Here is a 27,795-nt window from a genome sequence, read left to right as displayed (position 1 = left end):
TTTAAGTGATACATGATTTATTTTCTGTGATTGCATTGTAACAAGCTAACCAGAGTATTGTAACAATTATCACAGTATGTTTGTCTTAAAACACAGCACCGCTCAGCAGCAATAGGCTTTACATTAAACTAGAAATTTATAACTACACAACATGCACAATTTCACATAAAAACTTCATCTTAACTACAAATTGTCCTTGTAATTTGAGTTCATTCTTGTCAGTAATTAAAAATAAAATCAAATTCATTTGAAATTTTCTTCACCGTAAGCTTTATTATAGACCTAGAAATCCTGATTACTTAAATTAGTATGCAGTTCTAATTACAATTCTTATTTAGAAATTAAAGGATTTGTTTAAAATACATAATTAGGTCACTATTGACCTATATCCATGGAATGTGTTCATGTAATACTAACTACCAGCACTCAAAATAAAAACAGGATACAAATTTCAGCAGTTTGTTCCTCCGATTCTGACAAAAACTACTAGCTAAAAGTATTTGAACACAATGATATACAGAGCTGATTTTAAAACTTTGTCAGAGATATTTCAGTTTGAAGTAGCTGTATTAAAAGATGTTTTATTTCTCCTCTGGTGGACTTAACATTTTTTTCTTGTTCGTGAAATGCTATGGAATTCTACAAGTGTTTATGAAACATCCAGTCAAACACATGTAAACACATTTAAATACAATGGCACTTATTTAAATATAAACTTTAAAAATAGTGAAAATAATCTATTTAAAATGAAGTCACTATTAGAACCACAATGATACTGAAAAAATCCTTGTATTTAAGAGATTTCTGAAAAACCTTCCATAAGCAATATGTCAAGATGAAAATTTTAATTATTTTCTAGAAAAAATTACTAAGAAGTAGTATACACAAGAGGTGACCAATGCTAATATATATTAAACTAGATTTAATTATACACATCTATACCAATAATATCTAACATAACAACAATATTTTGTAATGTCAAGAAAGATAACAAATTTTAATGTAAAACTTAGAATTGATATTATGAAAGCCACAACTGCGATACACATAAACAACATAAATAATATTAAAAACACAAGCAATATACTCCAATCTACTTTCATTCAAGTTCATTGAAATTGTTTCTTTTTTTATATAAACAGGTCTGTGTGCATTAAGGCCTTAGTTGGCATAAAATTGTTTTAGATAATCACGTGGAGTTAGAATAATAATGGATAAGTATAGTCTAAATCTTCTGATCTTTTCAATATTAATGCACATTTACAGAGACCTAAAATCTCTTTAAATGGCAAAATTTAAATACTTATGATAAAATAGAAGTTTACCAATATTTATATATATTAAAAAAAAAGAAAAGAGGAAGGAATAATTAGCTAATGGAAAAACCAAGTAAATATTAATATTCCTGATCTAATTCATAAAGATTGATACTTCATTTTGTTCTTCCAAGAATCCAATATTTGGAGGTAAAAAAGATTTTAAAAAAAGGAACCATTCATTGTAGTTTCTCATTTACCTAACCAGTGACTCTTCAGCAACATTATAATTATCCAGAATAATAAGTATAAAAGTGGTGGAATTACTTCTAGAGAATTTTTATCATTTAGTATATCTCAACTTTAACATCTAAATACATGTATATATAAAGAAACCTTAAATTATTACAAAATTATACATTAAATGTAAAATTTCTCAATATAAAATCATGATAATGCCTTTCATTCCTGTTTTTACAAAAAAAGTTTGATGATTGACTTAAACAACAAATAAAGCAATTACTCTGAATAAGATAAATGAAATTAATGTGTGATACTAATGAGAGGACTACATTCAATTTTAGTTGATATACAGTTTATTTTTTCAGTCAAAACAATTTCATTAAAAGAATTGTGAATTTAAACTTATTTTTTTTAAATTTATGTATACTTTTGAGCAAATAATTTGGATGTCAGCATTTGATCTACACATTCAGCAAATCAATTCAGCTGCTAAACAAGTCTGTTTTTATTCAAAACCAGTAAAATTTAATATTTAAAATTTTCAAATGATAATTACTAAAATTTTTCCCACTTTGATTGAGCAAATTCTTGACTTTTTCTGTTACTAACACTAATTTCATGGAGGTCACTAAAAGGGTCACTGTTCCGACTTTGAACCTTGGCTGAGTTTGAACTTGAATTATCAACACTGTAAAAAGGGTTGTCAACTACTACAGGTTTAAACTGACTAGATAGAACAGAACTACCAACAACGGTCTTTGGTCTTGGTGGCAATACAGGTTTATTTTGTCGCAAAGGCTTTGTTCCATAAATTGGATTATTTGTTACTCCTACTGGATCACGGCATCTGGGATCATTGTTCCCTCCTGCCAAAAACTGTGAGGAGGATTTAACTCTTGAACCAGTCTTTAAATGATTTATATTCCAATTTTGAATTAAATCATTTCCTTGTGTCTCACTCTTTTGTGAACCTGATAAATTACATTTTTCTGATATCAGTGGATCAAAACTTGCAAACAATTCAGTAGCTTTGTCATTTGTCTTGTTTGGTAAATCACTAGGAGAACTATTTGACATCAGATCCCTTTCTGGCGAAGGTGAAATATCAGCCTTACAAAAGTCCCTTTTTGGCGTGTCTAAAGCCTGTTTCCTAAATGCATGTGTGCGACTAAGTTCATGGAATTTAATATCTGTAGAACCCTGTTTTCCTGGTGAATTTTCTGGACTTGAAAAAAGTTCTCTTATCTCTTCAACTCTTCCAACAGTGGATGAATTACCACTACTAAATGGATCAAAAACATCTACATACTCTGGGGAGTCTAATTCTATAAGAGGGACTGATGTTATTTCAGTATGTGGAATGTCCTTCGATAAACTTTTCCTGGGGGCAGGTTTTGGGGGTGGATTCTTTTGACCAATTAGTCTGTCAGCAGGTTTATTTTTTCTTCCAATGAGTCTATCACCGACTTCAGTGGTATTTTTTTGCCGTCTATGTTTCCTAGGTGGTGCAATAGGATGCTTGGAAGCATCGTCAGAAGTATCTATGTATGGAATGTTAGCACTGTCAAATGTGGAAGTGGATGATATTGAACTAGTTTCCTCTAAACCTATGATGGATTTTTCTTGCTGATTTGGTGATGCGCGTCCGCTGTGAGCGATACTAAATGAATCTATAGATGAAACATCACTGTCTTCTAGAAGCTGAAAAACATTTACATAATATTTAAAATAAAATTTGTATAAATCAGTACCTAAGCTCATAATAAATAAGACAGGAAATGTTTTCAACAACCTTCCCATCAGTAAATGATTTTTTGTACTTTTTTTTTTGTGGTAAAATATAAAAAACTAAATGTGTTATCAAGCAATAGCATAGGAAGTTGAATATGAATTTAGATTTTATGTGCATAAGTTATAAGAAATATATTTAAAAATTTGTTAAAATTCATTGGTTCATTTTATGGATTATTTATCTATTTTTGAATGCAAGCTCAGAGCATGCCCCAAGCATCCTCTCTATGAACGCTCTTATCAATGCATTCAACTTTCATAGTGTAATGTAGACTGTAGAGACCTTTTATTATTATGATGGAACTTGCCAAGCTTTTTGTAAATAATTTGTTGCAATTAGGTAGATGAACAGTTCACCTACAGATTAGGCTAATCAATCCTGCATTATCATATCTCTAATAGCAATAAATAAGTAAATAAAGGAAAATATAAACATATATGCACATGTTGTCTTGCTGAGCATACCCCAATTGGAATTCAAAATATTGTTGGGTTGTCTGAAATTTATATACCACATACATAATTTAATTAATACTTAAAATTAAAATACATATGGTCTATTTGAGAGAAAGAATGTTCCATGATAGCATTGATTCTAAATTTATGTTTATAACAGCTTTGGACAGAAAAAGCCCCTGCACCTTTAATCTTCAACTGAGTTACCTCTACATCAAGGGACATTTAAATTTGCGAAAACTAAAATGTGGACTACATCCTTAATTTGTGTCCATGGGACACAGATGATGCCCCCGCTTGCATATAACGTTATAAAGGGACATAACTCAAGAAAGGTATATGTGACGCTACCCAAATTCATACTTGATCTGAGTTTTGTGGTAATAAGCATTGTGTATAAGTTTCATAACATTTGGTTGAGGCAAACTAAAGTTAAAGAACAGAAACGAAAAATTCAGCAATTTTTCCAAGTGTAAAGGAGCATAACTCTAGAATGGTAAAAGTGATGCCACCGAAATTCAAATTTGATCGGTGTTTTGTGGCAATAAGCATTGTGTATAAGTTTCATAACATTTGGTTGGTACGGGTGTACGGACGGACGTACAGATTGACAAGGGTAAAACTTAATGCCCCCTCGGCTACAGCAGGGCATAAACAAGAGGCTCTCAAGAGCCTGAATCGCTCACCTGTATTTCAGAGGAGAAGATTTTTAAATGTTAGTAAACTTGATGAACAAATTGTGTAAAATTGTCTTTAAAGGGCAATAACTCCTGAAGGGGTCAATTGACAATTATTAACTTTTTTGTAGATCTTACTTTGCTGAACATTATTGCTGCTTACAGTTTATATATATCTATAATAATATTCAAAATAATAACAAAAAACTGCAAAATTTTGTTAAAACTACCAATTCGGTGGCAGCAACCCAACAATGGGTTGTTCGATTTGTCTGAAAATTTCAGGGCAGATAGATCTTGACCAATTAAACAATTTTACCCCGTCAGATTTGCTCTAAAAGGTTTAGTTTTTGAGATATAAGCCACGATGGATCAAAACTTCGGATACAATTTATAAACTAGATACCCTAAGGAACATTTAGTTAAAGTTTGAAGGTATTTGGCCCAGTAGTTTCAGAGGAGAAGACTTTTGAAATAGTTTACGGCGACAGACGACGACGACGGACGCCAAGTGATGGCATAAGCTCACATGGGGCCCTTCAGGCCCCGATGAGCTAAAAATTAAAGGAAGGATAAAAAAGAAGGTAGCATGCAATCAAAAACCATGTCTTGATCTCCATAATTAATCCTCACCTAATTCTTTTAGGAAGCAAAGTAGAAACACAACCAAAACATTCATTAGTTTGTAGATAAATCAGAGAGAATTTACTATGTATAAGCACACTTTCAACAAAGCCATTTTAGCAGAAATATCATAAGAAGAAAAACCCTCTTCCAATAACAAGCAGCAGGCAAAATGATTTTTGAATTAATTCAATCAGTTTTGCATTTAATCTGACTGGTTAAAATTATAAAATGTACTAAGCAAACTTTTACAACATTATTATACAAACATGGACTCGTGGTAATTTTGTTATCCATAATTCTTTGTCTCAATATCTAAATGCATTCTGGGTAATATTTTCAAAACTGTAAGACAAAATATTGATACTGGCTGAAACCTTCTTAAATCAAAGCATCATGGATGTTGTGATCCAGCCAATTATGTAGCTAGTCTGACATTTTTTCTAACCAAACTTTTAATATTTCTTTTGTTATTTTCATTTCCATAACCTCAATGTGAAATTTCTATTCTGTTGCCCAAATATGGAGAATTTTGCAATATTGATACAATTTATTTTGGTATTTCATTTGAAGATAACTAATTTTTATCTAAATTGGTGTTCATTCTTTATTAAGAAAAAAATACATTTCTTGTATTCAAATATACATGTACAAATACCTAATAATGAGATAATTCCAATTACTGTTAAATAGCAATATAATGGGGAATATACAAATAAATTGTATTGCAGAAAATGCTCAGGTAAGAGTTATGCAATTGTGTTTATTATTTCAACCAAATTACTGATAATTGTTACTTAAAAAGACCTTAATTATCAACTTATGTCAGATGATTATGACTCTGATGTTACAAGTGAAATAAAATCTGGTAGCATTTTTTATACATGTTTCATTTTTAGTCTTTTCTTTGAAAAAAACATATCTCATTATTCAGTCAGCTTTCACACAAAAGTAACAGAATAATTTATGTAGTGTTGATCAAAATAAATAATAGGTACACTATTCATTGTTGTGTATTCAGTTAGATGTGTAATAAATTGAATACACAAATTCTTGACCTCAATACCAGTATGATTATCAACTGTCATGATATTAACTATGGTCAATTAAGACTGCATTAGAATGGAGTTGATTCCAATTAAATACTTGCACCTTTGAGTGTAATTGTTTGAAAATCATGACAGTTGGTAATCATACTAGTATTGTACCAATACTCTTATTTGAAAGAATGGGAATAATAGCATTTCAAAAAAGTGTGGGAATCAACTTTAATACAAATATACAGCTTGAACCAAATATTATTCAAAAAAACACAAACATAAGATACTGATAAAACACTTTCATAATTCTTATCAACTGCTTAAATTGGATAAATAACTTTTTCACATTAATTAATAAATGGCAATTTAATATAATTTTGATTTACAAAGGAACTATATGCAAGTGTATCCCTATAATAAAGAAGTTGTTCGCCCAACCTTTTCTTAATTTAAGAACAAATAACATATCAAAAGTTGGCAGTTAATGATTAAAATGGTATATAAAGTTTCAGCAAGTTATAGAAACACATTATTATTTTCATGATATGTCTTCAACTTTGAATTCTGCACCATCTCCAAATCCTGAGTGATCACATAGATCCAGCATGGCTGAATCAACAATGGACATTTCAACAATAACATAACATGATTTTCATTTTAGTGTCCAGACAATGAATTTACCAATAACCCTTTAAATTATGAAATGGTCACTACTGGTCTTCATTTAAAATTTTTCAAAACTTTATGGTATCAGTATTAATTATATCAAAGATGGTCCAGGTCACATTTTTCCATTTTTCCTTAGTATTCTATATTCCCTATAGCTTGTTCCTGTGCAATGGATCAAAAAGCTTTGACCAGCACCTCCTATATTTATCAATATGATTTTTAACATACATCTTACATACAAAATGACAAATTATTTTCTAAGAGCATTGTACTTGTTGCTTTTAATGGTTTTTATAAAAATTAGTTTTGCTGAAATTTTCATCAAAAATTAAAGCATGAAATAAATTCTTTTACTTTCACACAAAACTTACGACTGAATGATGAATTGGTGAATTTCCTAGATCCTCTACACTGGCAGATTTGTTCAGCGCCACCTGGATGTCTGGGTCAGACAAGAGATTAACACTTATACGATTATAAGATAGATCTGCTTCTGAGTCATCAATACTCTTTTCATCAGCAAGATGTATCAGCTTGTACTTTGATACCCTAAAATGTAAATAAAACTAACGTAATCTACGTATTACTGGTAAATTATTGAGCCAGGGATTTCGTTACCACAAATTACTTAAAACTTTTACTAAATTCTTCCACAGATATAAAGATTTGGTTTTGAAGTTTGGTATTGCACATCCTCATTTTGACGGCAATATTGTTTACCGTGCCCGGAAATTTAGAAACGATCCTGGTAAACTTATCGATCCTTTAAATAAACTTATTCTAAAAGGTTACCAATTCAACATTTATATTATTTTTATTGGTACTAATATTGATTTTGTTATCAGTAAATTAAAAGCAAACTAAACATTTTTATTGTTATATACATATACACATTCATGGATCTACAATCTGTCGATACCTGTATCTTGGCATTGCACAAGGTCATGTTTTTCTCTGACTGTTTATGACGTCTTTACACTAAATCCATTGGACGTTGGATGTGTACGGATTGATAATTTAGTCTTAGATGCATGATTTTTTTTATTAGTTGTTAGTGGCTTTGAACTAGCTGTCAGTAACTGCGAGTACTCTCAGATCTGTACTTAGTGTCTTTTTGTTGTTTGGATGTACAAGTACCCGGCCAAGTCCACTTGTATTTGTAGTATTTGTATTTTTATCCATCTGATGAGTTAAGCCTCTTTCAACTGATTTTTATAGTTCGTTCTTATGTTGTACTGTTACACCACTGTCCCAGGTTAGGGGGAGGTTTGGGATCCCGCTAAAATGTTTAACCCAGCCACATTCTGTATGTATGTGCCTGTCCCATGTCAGGAGCCTGTAATTTAGTGGTTGTCGTTTGTTTATGTGTTACATATTTGTTTTTCTTTCATTTTTTTACATAAATTAGGCCGTTAGTTTTCTTGTATGAATTGTTTTACATTGTCATTTCGGGGCCTTTTATAGCTGACTGTGCGGTATGGGCTTTGCTCATTGTTGAAGGCCATACGGTGACCTATAGTTGTAAATTTCTGTGTCATTTGGTCTCTTGTGGAGAGTTGTCTCATTGGCAATCATACCACATCTTCTTTTTTGTATTATCAACTGTTATTGATGCAAGCTTTCTTAAATGTCAAATGAACTTTTATCAGTAAGTAATCTGCTTCGATGGAGGAACTATCTCAATTGGGGGTTGTCATGGGTACAGTTCTTGGCTAGGTCAAACCAAAGACTTTAACAATTGTTGTTTTCTTCTTAGCCACTGAGCAAACAGTAAGAGCAAAGACTTGTCGTAGTCAGAATGATGGGTCCAGGTAGGGTGACATGATTTCTGCAGACTAACTAGTGAGCAAGCACCTTTACAAACTGATCATTTGGTACCAGTCTAGTACAAAGCAAAGTATATCCATATCTCAATAACATGTCGTAGTCCTGAATATGTATGTATTATTCTCTGCTTGTCGTTTATATGCACCTATTGATCAATCTTGGACCAAGGAAAAGTTGATTTTTCCAGAATATTTACTTTCAACGTTTTATAACTTGTGACACAGCACCTTTAAAATCCAATCATTCAGTAGCAGTATAGAACAAAGCAAGGTATATTCATAACTAATCCTACTCGTCAATCTTGAATCAAGGAAAACTTGTTACTTCCAGAATATTTACTTTTAAAATAAAAATAAGGAGATATGGTATGAATGCTAATGAGACAACTATCCACCAAAGTTCAAATGAAGTGGATGTTAGCAATTATAGGTACTTGTAAGGCCTTCAACAATGAGAAAAGTTTGTCTCAACTGCTTATATTAAAGCATATTCTAATTCATGGTAATTCTTAATGAAGTCACGAAAATAACTTATAGTGTCAATTACAACAACTCCAGTTAGAAATGCAGTGTAAATCTTTGGGCCTGGTGTTACTTAACAGGAATGAGACATCGAAACATGGAGACTATAAAAATAAAGAATACATTGTGCATTTATTGATAAATAGTTTCCATATGTAGTGATACTGCAAATATTATATTTAGCTGGCATGGAATGGCTCCAATTGGTCCAGATTGTAATAAAAGTTTTTATAATATGTTTTAAGAAGTTGACAAAAACTAACAATATCTTATTCAAAAAGGTGACAATAGTTTACATGTTTCTTTGAACAAGGAGCCATTAAGGTATACCAAGCTTTTAAAAAAATCTTCCGAAGAACATATATTCAACAATATACAATCATAATAATGTAAAAGTGTGATGGCATATATGAGAATTAATAAATATGAATATTGTATAATGGATACATAATTGTAAATGCATATACCAACTTTTTAGTCTTTTCCTCTGATCAGTTATAAAATTTAGTTATATATGTGGAATTATAATATGTATATGAATGAGGTTCAAATATATCCACAATAACAGACTAAAATGTTTTCAAATAAATAAAAATGCTGATAAAAGAGAAACACTTTCAACATTGATCATTTTCCTAATGACATGAGGTCCATCAGTGTAAAATAAAATTGTGTCAAGATGAAGCCCAATACATTATCATTGTATGAAAAATACATGTGTTAAAAAAAAACACTTATTTTCATTGACCCCCTCCCCCTTTTTCCTATAAAATAAAAGAATAAAATCCCAGAAAAAACAGAATTACAAAATGAATGAAATATCCCCCAAATTTTTTTTTAAAGTGTTATAATCTTAGATATTGATACTAGCGATTTAATACAACTTTATATGTCAGATGATATGCAGATATTCGAAAGTGAATAGTAAGTTTTCCTGTTAGAATTTACCTGGATCTTTTAAACCTTTTTAATAATCTCCTAAAAATCATATATAATTTGTAATAAAATACATTAAGTCTGAAAACATAATTTTTTTTCAAAATTGAGATTTACTTGTGAAACCAACCTCAAAATGACTTGCAATCTTTTAAATTATCACAAATAAATGAACTCTTAACATATTAAACAACTGACCATGTATTTAAAATTAACTCAATAGCTGAGACAAAAGTGTGGATACTGTGGGTGGATTATTATTATAGTTGGATACCAATTTTCATGGATTTTGTGGGTACAGGGGAAACATGAATTTAAATGTTCAACAAATAACAAATTTTTTGTTAAGAATATATGCAGAATTTTGCATACTGGTAACCACAAAATCAAATATCCATGAAAATGCAAGTCTTCCTGAATCCACAAAAATTGGTACTCACAAGAAATAAATGAATCCACAGTATCTACTGAATTTCAATAGGATTGTTTCACAAGGGTAAAGCTAATTGTATATGTCCTAACAATACCAATAATAACTATGATAATGAAACATCTTGTAAATTTCCTACCAAACATTAACTTTTGAATGCTCAACTGGATTCAATCTTGTCTGTTTCTGGAGGCTAAAGATATAATATCTTTTTCTATCATGCTTATTTTTCAACTTAGTCATCCGACTCAAAATATAAAGGAATTGAGAACATTACCTGCTGTCTGTACCAGTAACCTGTATCATAGGTGGATTACCAGGTCGTAAAGGCTAAAAATAAAGTACTTATATCAATATGGTTTTAAAACAGTTTTTTGTAATATATCAAAAATGATAAGTATCAATGAAGAATTGACCTAAATGTTAAGTATTAATGATGAATTTACTCACTCTGGTTAATAAAATGTTAATACTGGTTACTTCATTTTGGATTTTATCAAAACTTTTTTAAACAATTCTTAGACATTGAAATCAACATTGCTTAGGTGACTGTACCTATTAAGGTAAACCTAACCAATTTTAGTTTTATCACCCTATATTTTTCAAAACAGCTTCAGTACACCGTGTATCCCGATCCTAAACCATGGAGGGATCCAAATCAGTAATTAATGAAAAGTGTGTAATGGTGGGTAAGTAAAATCTGGATTCGATTCCAATGGGAATTGGATCGTGATTTTACCTACCCAACATAAAAAATTTTTATTAATTGCTCCTCGGGATTGGGATCCCTCAGCATATTTTGGATTGGTACACCCAGTGTTCAGTTAAATAAAATTCTAATTAACAACTTGATAGAAAACTGTTCAACTCGCATATGGTTTTACTACTTTAAAGAGCATTGTTGATTAGATGTATAATTTCTGTTGTAACAGTAGCAAGAAATAATTTCCAGCCTGTATGATAGCTTTATTGTTTCATGTACAGCCTATCTGATACTGAATCCTTTAACAGTCTGTCATGTTGCCTTGGTTATTGTTGCCAAACTAACCAAATACTAATGCTAAATCAATTTATTGCTGAACAATTCAGAGATATCTACTTATTCAGGTACTACTTTCACTTTCCGGAGCACGAGTTAACTCATAGTGTTTCATGATGTTCAAAGCTGTCAAATCATAAAAATTTCAGTTGTGTGTTTAAACTGATTGTGAACTCATTGTTTCTGTACAATTTTCCTGCAATCTAAGTGCTTGAGATGCAATGAACAGTGAAATGACATCCATGTTTGTGCAAGGTCTAAATACTTTGTGCATTTGCCAAAAACAAAAATTAGTCAGGCTGCAATTTTAATGTGCAATGCTCTAATGAAATGGCAATAAAAATGCATGACTTCAAATATTCGCATGTTTCTGGTATTAAGTTTTAATGAAGCCGTTACAAATGATTACACAGACATGCCTACACTTGTAGCGAGGCATAAAAACCACCATTGAAGATTTTATATATCTCTATAAACCCATGATTACAGCTAACATTTAACTATTCATTCAGTTCAAGATTTTCTTGATATCAAAACACTACATGCCATGCATAACAAATACAAATCGTGCTATCAAATGCAAGTATTATCATCTGTATTGGAGTTTCATATATATGTTAGAACATATCCACATTCAGATGTGAAACATACAAATGTAATTTGTACCATGCATTCAACATTCAAATTATGTATTAAAAATAGCAATGGACAATATTAAACAAGCAAGCTTAAGGTGGGTTAGAAAATTGTGATCAGTTGCAGGTTTCTTTGATGGGCAAAAAGTGTTAATTCTAGTGATCTACTAGCGGTTAAAATATTTTTTTCCCTGTTCCTTGTTTTCAGCATTACCTCGTCCTGTTGAAAAAGTGGAAGAAAAATGTTATAAGAGGAGAAATCAGTGGTGTTAAAGCAAGTGATTGCTGTAAGCAGCAAGCCATGTTATAAAATACATATTTTAATCATATTAATTTTTTCCATTTTTCTTTTCAGTGATTATTCATATAATGGTTAACCTCCTACTCATGATAAACACTTTTAACTGAAGCCAAATTCATGTGTGTTTTTATAATGTTAGGATTGGTCCCAATAGTTTCCAGTAAGAAGGATACCTATGCATATGTCTCATTCGCATATCATATAGTTTTCTTATTCTTACTTTAAATTTTCACTTTCAGTAATTGGCCAAAAAATGTGATGATAAATAGTGGAAGGTTTGAGTGCTCACTAAAACCAAGATTACAGCAGAATGCATTGAGTGTGTAGGTAAAGGTAGAATCTTTGGTTAGCTTGCTTGTTAGCTGAACCGTGAAGTCATTATTAGGTAAGGTATACTACCCTCCTTTCGGAGTTGTATAGTCCTGTAGACAGAAAAATAGGTTATCGGTCGGACTAGTCTACGCTTAAAGGAGGGTAGTTTACCTAACGCAATAATGACTTCACGATTCAGCTAGCAAGCAAGCTAACCAAAGATATTACCTTTACCTACACACTCAATGGTTTTGGTATATTGTAGTTAAAATAATTCTTGTCTAGACTCTTAGGTGATTTAGAGCTTGCCAGGTGGTTATAACACTTGTTGAAAACTGTATGTTGACATCTGCATACTTTTCAATTGTTGTCTAAAAGTTCCCACCATAATGAACAAAAGTACTAAGTTCCAAGTTGATGTGACCCCAATTACATGTACATGGTATACTACCCTGACTAAAATATTTAACCAAGACCGAGGAATGAATGAACTGACCTGAAAACATAATGCCCCTGACTATTGTTGGGAGGGAATAAAAAATCTATTCCAGAGAAAATTTTCCATTGAATAAGATCAAATAGAGTAACAATCAAACACTCTATTAAGGAATATATTCAAGAACAAATCACAGAAGAAGAATATCAGTTTAAAATATCTGGAAGACTAAGGGAGATAATTGAACCTTTTTACTTTTACCTGTACCAGTAATAAAGATAGCTTGTAACACTTTTACCCTTGACTTCCTGAGTAAAGTCAAATCATTTAAAATTTTAATATTTTTTTTTACAGTAGAAATATAGAAAAAAAGTTCCAAAGGAAAGTATTGCCTTGTTATTCAAAAGAACACGAAAACATGACGACGATGTGCCAGCAGTGAAATCTGTTAAACAGTGTCTTAATGTAGGCCTTAGGCTTAGCAGTTTTCTAATGTAGAACCACTACTAAACTATCAATGGCAAATTTAGTCCTGAAAACTATTTCAAGACTTACTCGAATAGGTATTATCTCTGCAGCATGTATTACAGTGGCGGGCCTGTTACGGGATAATGCTTTTGAATCAGGCCTGGGCTGTTTCATACTTTTTGTTCTAGAATGATCATCCTCCTGCAATATTACCAAAGAAACACATGGTCCAAAAATAAAACCAGTAATGATGAAAAAGAGTGTTACTTTAAAACTGGAGAATATTTTACATTTTTAATTTCAAAACTACCGGTAGGTGACTAATTTCAGCTACAAGAACATTAAGGAATTATTAAAATCTGTTGAATTATGAAAATTATACATCCTTTAACATTTGGATTTTAAAAATGGGGTCTTGCAAAATCAATGACTAATGTCAGAGTGTGTATGGTAAATTAAAAATGATGCTTATTCAGTTCAGTAGTTCTGGAAATTTTTTTTTTCAAATGATAACAGTTAAGTCAGTTAAAGTCAGCAATAAGAAAATGCATGCTAATTGATGCCTAAGCAAATCATCATGTAAAAATTGAAGTATTTCGGTAATAACTAAATTTGTTTTTCAATTTTCTCAAAGAAGTAACACTCAATTTCATGATCTGACTCATCATGCATATATAATTTACTGAAATAAAATATGTGTGGTTAGACCAGTCTATAGACAGCTTAGCATACATAGACTTATAAAATACAGGATTTCAATAAAAAGCATGCTAAAATTATAAGCTACCTTCAAATCAAAAAGTTATAACAGAAAAATCAATTGCAATGCAACATTCATCAATTCTAAAAATTCCAGCAGGTTACCAGTAAGCAATTTAAACTTTTATACTATATTTGAACTTGACCTTTAACCAATGAACTAAGTTTTTTTTAGCAAGGTTAATACTATATAAATTTATGTTTAATGAAAAACTATTACAATATGCAGCAAAATATCTTACATACTAAACATTCTCATTAACAACAAAATTATTGCAGAAATATAGCATGCTAAAGTGTACAATCTCTTTCTAAGAAGGTAACCATTACTCACTTTTCTTATATCCTGTACTTGTTTCCGTACACCTGAATACAATTTCTTCCCTTCACGTCGTACCTGTAAAAAAACAGATAAAGTTTTTACATGAACTAGTATTTTATATCAAAAAGTTGTTTCAAAACTTTATGAAAATGAAAAAAGCAGAAGAAATTTGCCACTTAAATAAGATTTGGAAAAGAAGATATGATTATGAATTCATCTATTTCATATTTAGAATACATGTTAGAGAACTTATGTATTAAAACATTATTCTCATATAACTTATTATAACATATTTTCATCTTTACAAATAAAATAGTTTGACACTTTAATTTTGAAGTATATCTTCTCAATTTGTAAACTTATGCAGGTATGTGATTTTTGCAGTGGTCGTATATTGGATTTGAAATAATGTCAGTGTCATGTGACACATAAAAAATCTGGGTTTTATTTATATATAGATATAAAGGAAAATCAATGGCTGATACAGGTCATTGAGGTATTTACGGTATAGTGCTTTTGCGTGAATTGGATCTGATGAATTTCTGCTAAACAGTATGTTTGCACTTCTTGTTCTTTATGGATTATGAATTTTGTAAAAGGGAGATAATGTTTTTTTCAAATTATTCCCCCTGTTATAATACTGCTTATATTTACTGCATCATTCAGATATTTTATTTTAGTAAAAAAAATTGTTAAAAAAGAATAGTTTAAACCTTTTCACATGCTTTTATAAGAGTGAATTATAAAATCATTCAGGATTTTATTTTCATTTGTTTAATATCATGCAAAAAATAACATTTTATCAAATATTCCAAAATAAATAAATAAAAATTAAAAAAAATATACAACATTCAAACGAAAGTAAATATACATGCAAATAATTTTAATAGAATATAATTCATCTAGCAGTGCTTTAACAAAGGATGTTAATTTTTCACTTATAAATTGTTGACGGATGCAAATCATGACAGACTATCGATTACTATTTACAAATGAACTACGATAGTATTGATCAATGTATGTTCTGTTTAATATGATGGCCAGATGATGTAGTCTGTTGATATGATTTCATTTAAATAGGATTTTATTAAGACCATCAAAGATTTTTCTGTTTATCAAATTTTTGTAAAAACCATTTGACCTTTTCAGCATTCAATTTAATCCAAATTCCCTGAGGTTTGGGTTTCTTTCCTGAAGACTTAATTTCATTTTGGGGGATCAATAATTCTAACATTCAAATAAACAAAAAGGTAAAGTTCCTGCTTGTTTAAATCAACAGATGCATATACTTGTTCATTTCATTTAAAACTGGAAGAAAAGGGGAGAAAAAAACATTGCAATGAACAAAAAGATTATCATAAATCAATATAAATTAATGAACAAATTACACCAAGTCACTGTATATACAATGTACTAAAATAAAACTTAAAAAAAAAAAAACTTTTACAATAATGAAAGTGATGAGCAAGCAAAGCCGGATGACAATGATTGGGAAAACTTGGTAACCAAGCATATAATCATACTTGACAACAGCAACATGCTAATGACTTACAGTATGCATGGCGTTAGAAACTACAGGTGCAGCCTGTCAAACAAAGATGATTAAATATGATTTTATTTCTGTCACTTTTACTGATAAGAGATGACTTAGTCACTTTGTAATATGACAATTGTCCTCTTAAAGTCCCAGTCTCTCCTGGATCATATATCTAGTCATAACTTAGAAGCTGTAAACATGCACTAAGTATCCTTTCTTTGAAACCACTTATTAATGTATTTTTCTAGGGGAGAAATGTTTATTCACAGTTTTAATAAATGTATCATAATATTTCCCCTCAGTCAATTTTCAAATAAGATTTGTCTGGTATTTTTGCACTACTACCAGTCAAAAACTGTAAATTCGGAAACTATTGTGTGCATTTATTATTTTTCATAAAATGTTATAACAAGATCTTTTATAATGACAAAACTAGGGGCATGCTTGAAGCTGTCTTTCAAGAACATATATATGATCCCTGAAAAAAAGATCCTAATAACTTAAAAAGCATTATTTGGCTTCACAAAACACTGAGGAATCAACGTAAAATTTATACAGCTGTGATTACTAAGGGGAAAATGATATACTTTGCCAAAAAGATGACATGTAGAACATATTCAATTTGTTTTGAAATAGCTAATGTTTCAAATAAAACACTATCTGTGATCTGAAAACAAATCAATTCATGACTAGGATATATGATGGACCAAGTCAACCTTTAAAGCTGTTCAAACAAATATCAAATAAGCATACAGAAAACATGATTTTTAATTCTGTTTTCTTCATGTCTGAAATATAATATATATTGAGAGCATGAAATAAAGCTATAATGTAAAGCATACTGATGTAAAAGTTTAAATATATGTACTAAACTTTATCTAACTTGACCACAAAAACACTCAAGGCATTGCAAGCAAACTTTTGACCTTAATTCAATATAGTGATATACATTTTACTACCATAATGTCAAACAATATTAAAATTGCTGCCAGAGATTTTCAATCTTACTTGAGACATTTACAATAACAACTAGTTATGTGTTAATCAGTTTTATAATTTAAACATTGAATTGAAAACAATATTACTCAAGTGATTCATGTGACTAAAACTTAAATTTACTGTGGATTCATATATTTTTGTGGGTACCATTTTTCATGGATTTTTGTGAATATATGATTTCGTGGTTTTACAAAAGTGTGAATACAGTCCTATAGAAAACTAGTTCTTTGTTGAACATTTTAGTCTGAGATTCATCTGTACCCACAAAATTCATGAAAAATTTGTATCCCACGAATAATAATGAATTCACAGAACTTGGAGTTCACCAGAGCAATTTGGGTTTCAAAACCTGACTTTTTAAAATAGAGAAATTACTCGTCAAAAAAATTTAAAATAAAAATTGACCACCTACAAAAATATTGGTTTACACTTTTATGGTTTAGGTTGTAAAATAAAAATGTTCAGTTTTTTACATGCACCTGAAACTATAACATTCAACTGAGATAATGTAAGAAAAATGTTAATCATGAAAGATTTTTGTTTACAATACCCAAGATATCCTCCTCTTCTATTCCATGCACACACACAGACAACTCTGACCAATTAACCAAGAATAGTATTCAAACAATTGTCTGAAGACCTCTTTGAAAAATATCAATATCGGACCAGAGAAAAATTAGGACCAGATGGTTACAAAACTCACTTTTGTTATATCTCAGCAACCCAAGAAACTCAAAAACCAAAAAGGACATCACGAGATCAACTTTCAGTCTTTAAGAACAGATAAGTGTCTATACGATATGTCAATATGTTAATCTACTGATTGTTATGTAACAAGATTTGAATGAAGGCTCCTACAGGTCTTCACAATGCAGAAATACAACAAAATTTGTTAGCGATATTAAGAGAGCTTTCTATGTCATTCTGATAAGGTATCTGTTGTCAGCAAGCATCATTTAATAAGATTCTTATACCAAAGCTTACACAGGTGTTAACTTATGTTCTAGCAACTGTTCAATTCAATTTGCATTTTGTTTAAAGGCTGTTTAAATATTTGCTTTTTAATATTGGTCAGGTGAAACAGTCTAATCTGCAGGTGACCTTAGAAGTTTTGGTTTCAAACCCGATATTCTTAAAACAAATTCTTCATGAAATTAAATAGAAACTATCAGATAAATAGTTAACACCTTTATAAGTTTGGGTGTAAATCAAATATTAGAAAGATTTAATTTGTTAATATCAAACTTTATCTATTTATACATGTAATTATCACAAGGTACTGTTTTTCAAATCTTATTGTCTGACATGTGACATGCATGTTGTTTTTGGTCGCTTTTTAAAGAACAAATGTTATTGTTATATTTTTGAAATAAAAAGTTTGATCATGGCCAGAGAAATCAGATATTTTTGCTATTTTGGGAATTCTAAGACTTTTCAGATAAATGTTTTTGATGCTGAAATTAGTCAGTAAAAGAAGCGCATGAATAACCATGATTAAAGTACCTTCATTTTCTTTCTATATTGGAAAAGCTTGAATGATAACATCAACATTTTTAGTATACAGTAGTACCCTCCTAAAATATCATCAGTCTCCTTTGAAAATAATGGAATGCCTCTTAATAAGCAAAAGTTAATTTTTTGCACAAATTTTGATTTTTGATTCATTATTACAATGTTTTTATAGGGTACCAACTTTTGTGGATTTCACGAGGTTAAGATGAACCATGTCTTGTAAACATAATTTGTCAAATCGTGACATTTTTTCCTCAATCCCCAAAAATTGGTATCTATGAAAATGAATGAATCTATAGTTAAAAAACACCTTCAAATTTAAGTCTATGCAGCTTATAGACATTCAGAAATGCCGAGTGGTGAAGCTTTTCACAAGATGGTATTTTTTTAGAGGACCATAGAAAGGGGAGACTACTCTTAAGTTCAGTATATCATAATTAGTTATTTTTAATTTCAGAATGAGGCTACATTTCAGCATGCTTCAATGCTTTACTGACCTTTGCTGAAGCTGTACTGACCTTGGCAGCCATAATATTTATGTGTTTATGAGATATGGTTTTAATGTCCATCTCATTCCACTAGAATTTCAATAGCAAACATTTTATAATTTGAATCAAACTCAATCATACAACTAACCAATCATACCTAAAATCATAAGGTCAGGTGGTAATTTTTAAATACTATTTTCACTATTATACACATATTCAAGGTCAAGTTGATGTAACTGAAAATTTCCTACACAATTGTAACTTTGGCATGCTGAAAGATACCAACGTTATATTTGACTGCAGTACACATATCCTTTACCCTTATAACATACATGCTCTGCAAATAACATTATACAGGCAAGAATAAACGCCCAAACTGGGAACATTTAGAATATCTGTATTTAGGCATAATCCATCAGAACCAACAGACATACCTGCCAACTTCTATCTTTTTTAATGGGGGATTTTATGCACAAGAGGACCTATTGAACTTCCACAATATCATATCATTATTATCTAATAAACTATGGTTTTGAATGGGTAAATATGTTTTTAAATGCCATTTTTACTCCTCAGAATGCGTTTTGAAGAATATAATTTCTTTAATGAAGGATTTCTAAGGTCATTTCAACAACTCTTATGAGTGAAATACTCCATGGATCAGAAAAGTTAGCAGGTTGGTCAAGTAGGTAGACATCTTTTATAGAGTTAGGTGATTTTTCTGTAATGAGTTTTATTGTACTTTTTTAAATGTGCTTTAAGTTTTTCCACTGATCAACATTTAAAAGGAGAGGGTTGATACCTAAATATACTTTAAACCCAAGTAATCTCAAGTAACCTTGTCACTGGCAGTGTTTAGTAACATATTTATGTTTTTGTCATTCAGGGAATTTAATTAAAATGGGAAATCTTTGACAGTTTCTATCAATTTTTCTCTTTCTTGACTTAGGACAATTGAGATCTTTACATACTGTAAACCAACTTATATTACTTTGATATGCAGCTTAGCCCATTTTGACGACTCCATGGTGATTTATTTTAGCGTTTTTCTTATTGTCTTGACATATTTTTATAAAGGAAGATCCAAAGTTTTACGTATTCCACTCAGTTTACATTCACCTTCTTTTTCTACTCACGAAAAAAAACCACACACTTAAATGAGTTGGTTTGTAGTATTGAATAGACACTTGTCTTTTGATGAAGAGCATTTGTTGACCTCAATATGTCTTCTGACATCAAATTGTATTAATTCAAATTGACCCTATTAAAATTTATGAAGAAGATTGAAGGATAAATAAAAGTTATAATTTTATTACAAATACAGAGAAAGTGAGTGTAATAAAAGACAGAAAAACAATACACTACATAACGAAACAAAATTGCAATGAGCTCTGCAGAGTATGCCGAAAATGATTGATATTCAAAAAAATCAAACAATATAATTGCACCAATGCATATAAAATTCATTCATTATTTTCTGTACAATTAAAAGTACATGAAATCATATATAATAATGTACCCATCTTTTACAAACCTTGTCTTTGAAAAGCTAAGAAAGAAACAATCATTATTAAACTTTAAAATACCAAGGAATTTCATGTTTATAAAAAAAAATTATAATTTGAATCTTGTATGTTACCATGGACAATTAAGTAGACATCAGTACAAACCTTATCTTTAAAGTCTTTGAAGTATTCCTTTGAATTCTTCTGCATCTGTTTACCCTGTTTCTAAAAATAAATAATCATAAAATCTCAATCAATGAACATCTCAAAATACAATTTCAAGTCAAATGTGAAGAAAACAATGATAATTTTACAGCAAACTTTAAACTTATTAAAATAAACTGTTGACACAGAGATATGTCTCGCCTATCTGTACAAAATTCAGAAAAAGACAATCTGATGGACAGCCACATTGCTTATTAATTCAAAGTCACTGGACCATGATCTTGTGGGCAGGTCTTAGAAATGGTCGACAAACTTAGATGCACTGATAGTAATGCAACTTTATACAAAATATCATTGATCTGTCACAAGTAGTTCTTTTCAAACTGACTTAAACAGAAAACTTAACATTGAAAATTGCTAATTAATTCAAAGTCACTGGACCATGACCTAGGGGGCTGGGCCTCTAAATAGTTGTCAAACAGATATGTATTGATAGTAATGCGAATTTATACAAAATATCATTGATCTATCACAAGTAGATCCTATCAAACTAACTTAAGCAGAAAACTTAACATTGAAAATTGATTATTAATTCAAAGTCACTGGACCATGATTTAGGGGGCAGGGCCTCAAAATAGTCGTCAAACTGATATGTAATGATAGTAATGCAACTTCATATTAAATATCAATGATCTATCACAAGTAGTTCCTATCAAAATTACTTAGGTATAAAACTTATTATTGAAAATAGCTAGTTAATTCAAAGTTGCTGGACAATGATCTAGAGGACAGGGCCTCAAAATAGTCGTCAAACTGATATGTACTGATAGTAATGCAACTTTATATTAAATATCAATGGTTTATCACAAGTAGTTCCTATCAAACTAACTTAAGCAGAAAACTTAATAATTGTTGACACCTTCGTCGCAGCCGTCGCCGCAAAAGCAATCCATATGTCTCACTTTCTGCGAATTTCGTCGCTGGTGCGACAAAAACTGTTGACACAGAGATAGGTCTCTCCTGTATGTAATTCTGAGAGTAAAATGCAACTGTTGATATTTAAATGGCAATCATTTAATATGTAAACTATGCAAAACATTCAAAGTCAATGAACCATGAAAGAAGGCAAAGGGCCAAACTATCTCCATAGAAATGAGATGTGCCAATGCTGATATAACTGTATACCAAATATAATTGACTGACCATTATTGTTTCATCTAAAACTGACCTAATCACAAACTTTTAACATGTGAACTATGCAAAAAATTCAAAGTCAATAGACTATGACTGGGGGGGGGCAGGGCCAAATAATCTCTGTGGATATGAAATGTGCTAATGCTTATACATCTGCATACTAAATATCTTTGAAATAAGTGGTTTCCCTTAAACAAACCTATTCACAAACTTTAAAGCAGACCACAGGAAACAGCATGGCTAAATGGACCTTCCAAACTTAATAGAGGCGAGACAAAAAGGAAAATGTAAAGGTCATATCTCAGTTCCAATTTCATAAAGCTATTTCATTAGTTTGAACAATTAAATCAAGCAGCAAAGAAAATACATTACGTCCTATGATAAAAAGATTGGTACCCATAAACTTCAAACTCATCTGAGATATTGATGATGTTAACCATTGACACATATTAAATTAACCTCTGATGAGAAATGTAGAAACAAGAGCAATAGCAATGTTTTTTTTCTAACATCGTTTACATTTTCCCCAAAATATTCGATATGCACAGAATTTCAAACTCGTTCAAGATATTTATTTATTATACTTCCAATGTAAAATGTAGGCCTGAGAGTGCTTACCATATGTATTTTTTTATGTTATTTACACTTCCACTGGCGAGATTAAAGCCCAAAAATATAACAGATTGGTCCTGATTTTCAAACTCATCTCAGATATTTCTGATGTTAGCCTTTGACAAAAATTTGCTTGAACTTCAATTAGGGATTATTTCCAAGGGAGACAAGTTACCCTAAGATAATCAATATGGCCTGATTTTCAAACGCATCTGAGATAACAACAATTGTAACCATGATTTAACTTCTTTTAGTTGCTCTTACTAGACCATGTTGACCGAGTACCAGAATGTCCTGTAAACTAAACCTGGAATTAATGTATTTCTACCTATTACTTTATGACATACCTTCATATTACCCAACCATTCTTTATATCTTGATTGTGAATTAAGCTTGTCTGCCTGTAACATGGCCTCCACTTCAAATAGATCACTGAAACCTTTACCAAGATTTAACATGTCCAGTCGATCATTTATAAACTGAAAGTAAAAAATATAAAAATCCATCATGTCTGAGTATAGAATTTAGGAAGACTTCTATCTAAAGTAACTGAAGACCCCAATATCTTTTAACTGGTGATAAGCTTAAAGAAGAAGCTAAACTAAGAAATTTCAAACTTTATATTTATAAAATCAACCAAACCTCTGTTAAACACGACAACACATTTTGGGATTTGTCAACATTACTGCAGACTGCTTAAATGTATACAACGACCGTAATTATGCTTATCTCTAGATTTTGTTTTTTGCTGTTTTTTTCTTTTGCGTTGTCTCATTGACAGAAATACGCAACCGCTCCTTTTATTCATATGAAATGAGTAAAACCTATGCCTGTTAATACTTATGGAACCCCTTTAACTTTCTTTTTGCTTCAGATTAATTTTTCTACCTGTTGAAATATTTGTAATTCAAACATTGAGTCCAGAAATGGCTGCATTGAGGATGGTCTTGACTGCACAAATGCTTCAGGGTCAAAAGTAATAGGTTCACCAGGATGAAATCTTAATGCATCTCTGTAGCCACCTGAAATACCATATTGAAAAAAGGATATTGTGCTATGTCATGAATGCGATCAATTAATATGTAAATTATAAGGCTTGTCAAGTTAAACCCTAAAACATTTAAAATAATTTTTCATGAACTATAACAATGTATCACTAATTATTTATTATGGTGATTAAAGATAATCTTAGGTAAACACTCTTGAAAAAAGAATGTCATAAATCAATACAACAGTCAATGACCGGAAATTTAATTACTGGTGTATTGTCAGCGGCATGGGACGTTTGCGTATTTTCATAGGACATTTGCGCTTTTTTTAAAGGTTATTTGCGCTTCAATTTATAGGACATTTGCTGGTATTTCAGCCACATTTCAAATAAATATTCTAGTTTCTCTTTCTCAAATCTTGACTGAGGTCCCTGTTCATCAATATAACGAATTTGGATGTAATTAACCGACTGTTGTTCAATGATAAGAATCCATCATGACATATGCATTTTTTTCCTTTACTGATCTATAACTTTAAACTCTATGTTTAAGACTAACTAACCACTAAAATTACAGGTAGACGGCTATATGTAAAAAGCGTAAATGCTGGTCAACTTGATACAGGTGTATCAAAATTAAAAGCGCAAATGTCCTATCGTGTTACAGGTAAAAAGGAGCAAACGTCCAGTGCCCATTGTCAGATGACCTCGTCAATCCATTTAAAGACCAGAGGTTCATGTTTTGTGTTTTAGTCGAGATTAATAATGAAATTTGAATGCTTTTGTTAACCTTTTGACTCATCAAATTTCGACTCATCAGGAGTCAAAATAAATATGTTGATATGGAACAAATTTCACAACCACAGGAAAAACTAGTCTCATCCGAAATTCCTAGTCAAATAAGTTCGACACAATGAGAGTTAACTGTAGTTAATACATAAACTCCTGTATATAACAATAAATACATGTCCTCAATATAATATAAACAAGCATTCTGAGAGTATTGCATGGCAATACATAGTCCCCTACCGGGTAAAAATTCATTTTACTGGAACAAAATGCTAACTTGTTCTATAACTTGTCGTGGTGTAATCAAAAAGTAAATATCATGTCAATATCTTCAAGCATGACTAAAAACAGTGTGGAAAACTGATTATATGAGTGAAAAAAACATTAGATATGATTAATCGTTCTCTAAAATTAGATATGATGTAAGACAGTGTATATCTATTTTCAAATTATAATCAAATATAATTAATAGTTCCAAATATTTTTTCTTTCATTTGTCACAAACAAATATAGATTTGTAACTTATCTATAAAATGGCAACAACTTTTATCTACACAATGTAATGTATTGAAATATATACATTAATAAAAATAGATTATTATCTAATTAAGGGTTTCTCTTCATAATTTTTTTTTATATATATAGCATTCAGAAAATTAGTTTATACTAAATAACAAACAAACCAGCCAAAAAATTCTTCAAATAATATAACAAAGAATGTCTTAAAAAATGAGTTATCTCCCTTTGTACAGAAATAAGGTTTAACATAGTACTCTAACATTAGATATGGTCCAGAGTTATGGTCCATAACTCTGGACTAAATCATCAGACCAGAACAAAATTCGAACTTGATCTATAACTTGTCATGATAAAACTATATACCAAATATCAAATCAATATCTTCAAGAACGAAGAAAAAAAGTGTGGAAAGCTGATTTACCGGACTGACGGACGGACAGATGGACAGACGGACAGACAGACAGATGGACGGAGTGCAAACTTAAAGTCCCCTTCGACTTCGTCGGTAGGGGACTAATAATACATGTAATGTAATAATATGATTGATTAATGGCTGAAATATCATGTAAGAAAAAACTACACAGTGTCTTTAATTGGCAACCTCACATTAGAATCACCTGGCAATACTTAAGAGATAACTGAATTGTATTTGAAGCTTTGTGGATGTCCATCTGTAGTTCTACTGTCACAAATTGAGTGTACCTGGTGATGCGTAGCAAGCATGAAAACTTTCAATATGACACCAATATGTTAGAATCACCTGGTTATATAGTCTTGAGATTGTTCTGATGTCTGGAGGTCTGTTTAGGACACTGGATATGAACATGGGACATCAAGAGCTCAGTCTATATAGAAATCATGGAAATTGCCAAACCCTGACTAGGGACGGAAAATTTTTGTTTTGAAATCTTAATACATTCGTTTTGAAATCTTAATACAGTCGATTCCGGTTATTTGCATAGCCTATTTGTCAGACAAAATTATGCAGTTAAGCGAGGTATGCTTATATCGGAAATGCCAAATTACAGAGTCAAATAACATCGACAGTAAAGATCAGTAAAGGAAATCCCTGAAGAAAGATGAACAGCCATAATCCACTTACAACAGGTTGAATGTTGATTTATTCTAATAAAAGTTATAAGTCTAGTGTTATTCATGTTTTTGTATTTTGTATTCTTTTAATAAAGTTTATAAACATATTTTGTTTTAGTTTATTTGCACACCGACGTTTCCTTTACCTGGGATAAAAAATTAGAACAAATTGTTCTAAAAATAGATTTGTTTCTATGACCCGTATGTACAATGTACATCATTACGCTTTGATTAAAATAAACTGTTCAACTATACTACACAGTTTATTATCATTTTCAACAATAAATGTGTAATGAACTGCCTTTGATATGCAGTTTTTACTGCTTGCACAGTGATGTAACACTGTTTCTTTAACCTCGTTAGTTTCGTATATGCAAAGCAGTAAACAGGTAAAGGGGCCCTGTACAGGTTATTTTCTGGACAGGAGTGTTGAACGTGTGAACATATAATAATTAGAATTGAATGCTCTTTTCCAAAAATAATAAAAATAAATGATTGACAAATAAAATTCTTCAACCATATATAAATGTCCTGTAATGTTTAACATAAATGCAAATCATCCCAAGCCGAATTGCGAGAGTACACATTGGATGGTCTTTCAAAGTAAATTAGCAGGCGTTATTGTTTTTAAAATTCACCCCAAATGTAACCTATGGACAATTCTTAAAATCCAATCAATAATTAACACTGTGCCATCCCATTACATAAATAAGCTCCCACAATTCCAAGTTCTGTGAGGAATACTGTAAATTCAGAAATTATTTCGAGTTTTTTATTAATGCGAATAATGCGACTACTTGAGTATCGCAATAATAATAACTCACATTCTGATATCATATACGTATATCTATATGTAGCTTTTCCTAAAATCACAATAAATAAACTATTATTTTTGTTAATTCTTCAAAAAACACAAAAATAAATGCACACAATAATTTCTGAATTTACAGTAATTTGAAATAGCAATATCTTTGTAAAATCAAAAATATTTTACAACAGAAAATGTCCTTACCAGTCAAAAAATAAAAAGATTGTTAGGGGTCTGAGCAATCTTAGACTGTTGTCTATATTCAGCTATATTGTAAGAGCAATTGATATGACACAATCACATTTGAATTATTTAACTTAAAGCCTTTATGACAGCCTTCATCACAGGTGAAACACTAGGCTTTTCATACCTATGAGCCTTATAACATCATTAGTACACATTTACTGGATGATTTTCTTACCTATGAGCCTTACTAAAGCCTGCATGAAAGCCTTTGATATAACATCTCCATTAGTAGACATTTGCTGGATGATTTTATCTTTCTTCAGATGCCTCTTCAGATAGGAAGACTGGAATAAAAGCAAGTGTCTAAACATTCATCGTATCTCATTATGATTCCATTTAGAATTTCTTTGACAGATCTAAAGTTATCTATTTTTTTCTACTACAAAAAATCCAAATTAATTGAATTCCAATTCACAGATTCTGCAAAAAAACACGTCAAATAGTCCAAAACAGTAAAACGGTAAGTTTAAATTCTGAATTCCCGCGAAAATAAAGGCCCTATCCTGAATTCCCGCTAAAAGAAAGGCCCAATCACGAAATAGGTCCTATGCCATATATTGTAAAAAATAAAAAGAAGGTAATGCCAAATATATTCTATA

The 27,795-nt window shown here is 30.7% G+C and overlaps 1 protein-coding gene across 6 annotated transcripts in view; it reads right to left on the bottom strand.

Annotated features, from left to right (window-relative positions):
• Positions 1-27,795, bottom strand: part of LOC127729780 (DENN domain-containing protein 1A-like) — a 58,918-nt gene continuing 31,123 nt past the window's right edge. For 2 of the 6 annotated variants that reach the window (XM_052237666.1, XM_052237667.1), the window contains exons 12-22: positions 27,372-27,480; positions 23,643-23,776; positions 23,102-23,233; positions 20,949-21,008; positions 19,288-19,368; positions 16,295-16,327; positions 14,755-14,817; positions 13,749-13,862; positions 10,748-10,800; positions 7,128-7,305; positions 1-3,200 (exon numbers count right to left, since the gene is read on the bottom strand). In XM_052237666.1, the coding sequence (XP_052093626.1) occupies positions 2,055-3,200; positions 7,128-7,305; positions 10,748-10,800; positions 13,749-13,862; positions 14,755-14,817; positions 16,295-16,327; positions 19,288-19,368; positions 20,949-21,008; positions 23,102-23,233; positions 23,643-23,776; positions 27,372-27,480 (2,103 nt within the window). In that variant the 3' untranslated portion in view covers positions 1-2,054. The remainder of the gene's footprint in view (positions 3,201-7,127; positions 7,306-10,747; positions 10,801-13,748; positions 13,863-14,754; positions 14,818-16,294; positions 16,328-19,287; positions 19,369-20,948; positions 21,009-23,101; positions 23,234-23,642; positions 23,777-27,371; positions 27,481-27,795) is intronic. The other 4 variants (XM_052237670.1, XM_052237668.1, XM_052237669.1 and 1 more) reach the window with 4 other exon arrangements.

The sequence above is a fragment of the Mytilus californianus genome, unplaced genomic scaffold (genome assembly GCF_021869535.1).
Source record: "Mytilus californianus isolate M0D057914Y unplaced genomic scaffold, xbMytCali1.0.p SCAF_2, whole genome shotgun sequence".
NCBI classification, from domain to species: Eukaryota; Metazoa; Mollusca; class Bivalvia; order Mytilida; family Mytilidae; genus Mytilus; species Mytilus californianus.
This window is presented reverse-complemented; position numbering and strand designations above follow the sequence as displayed.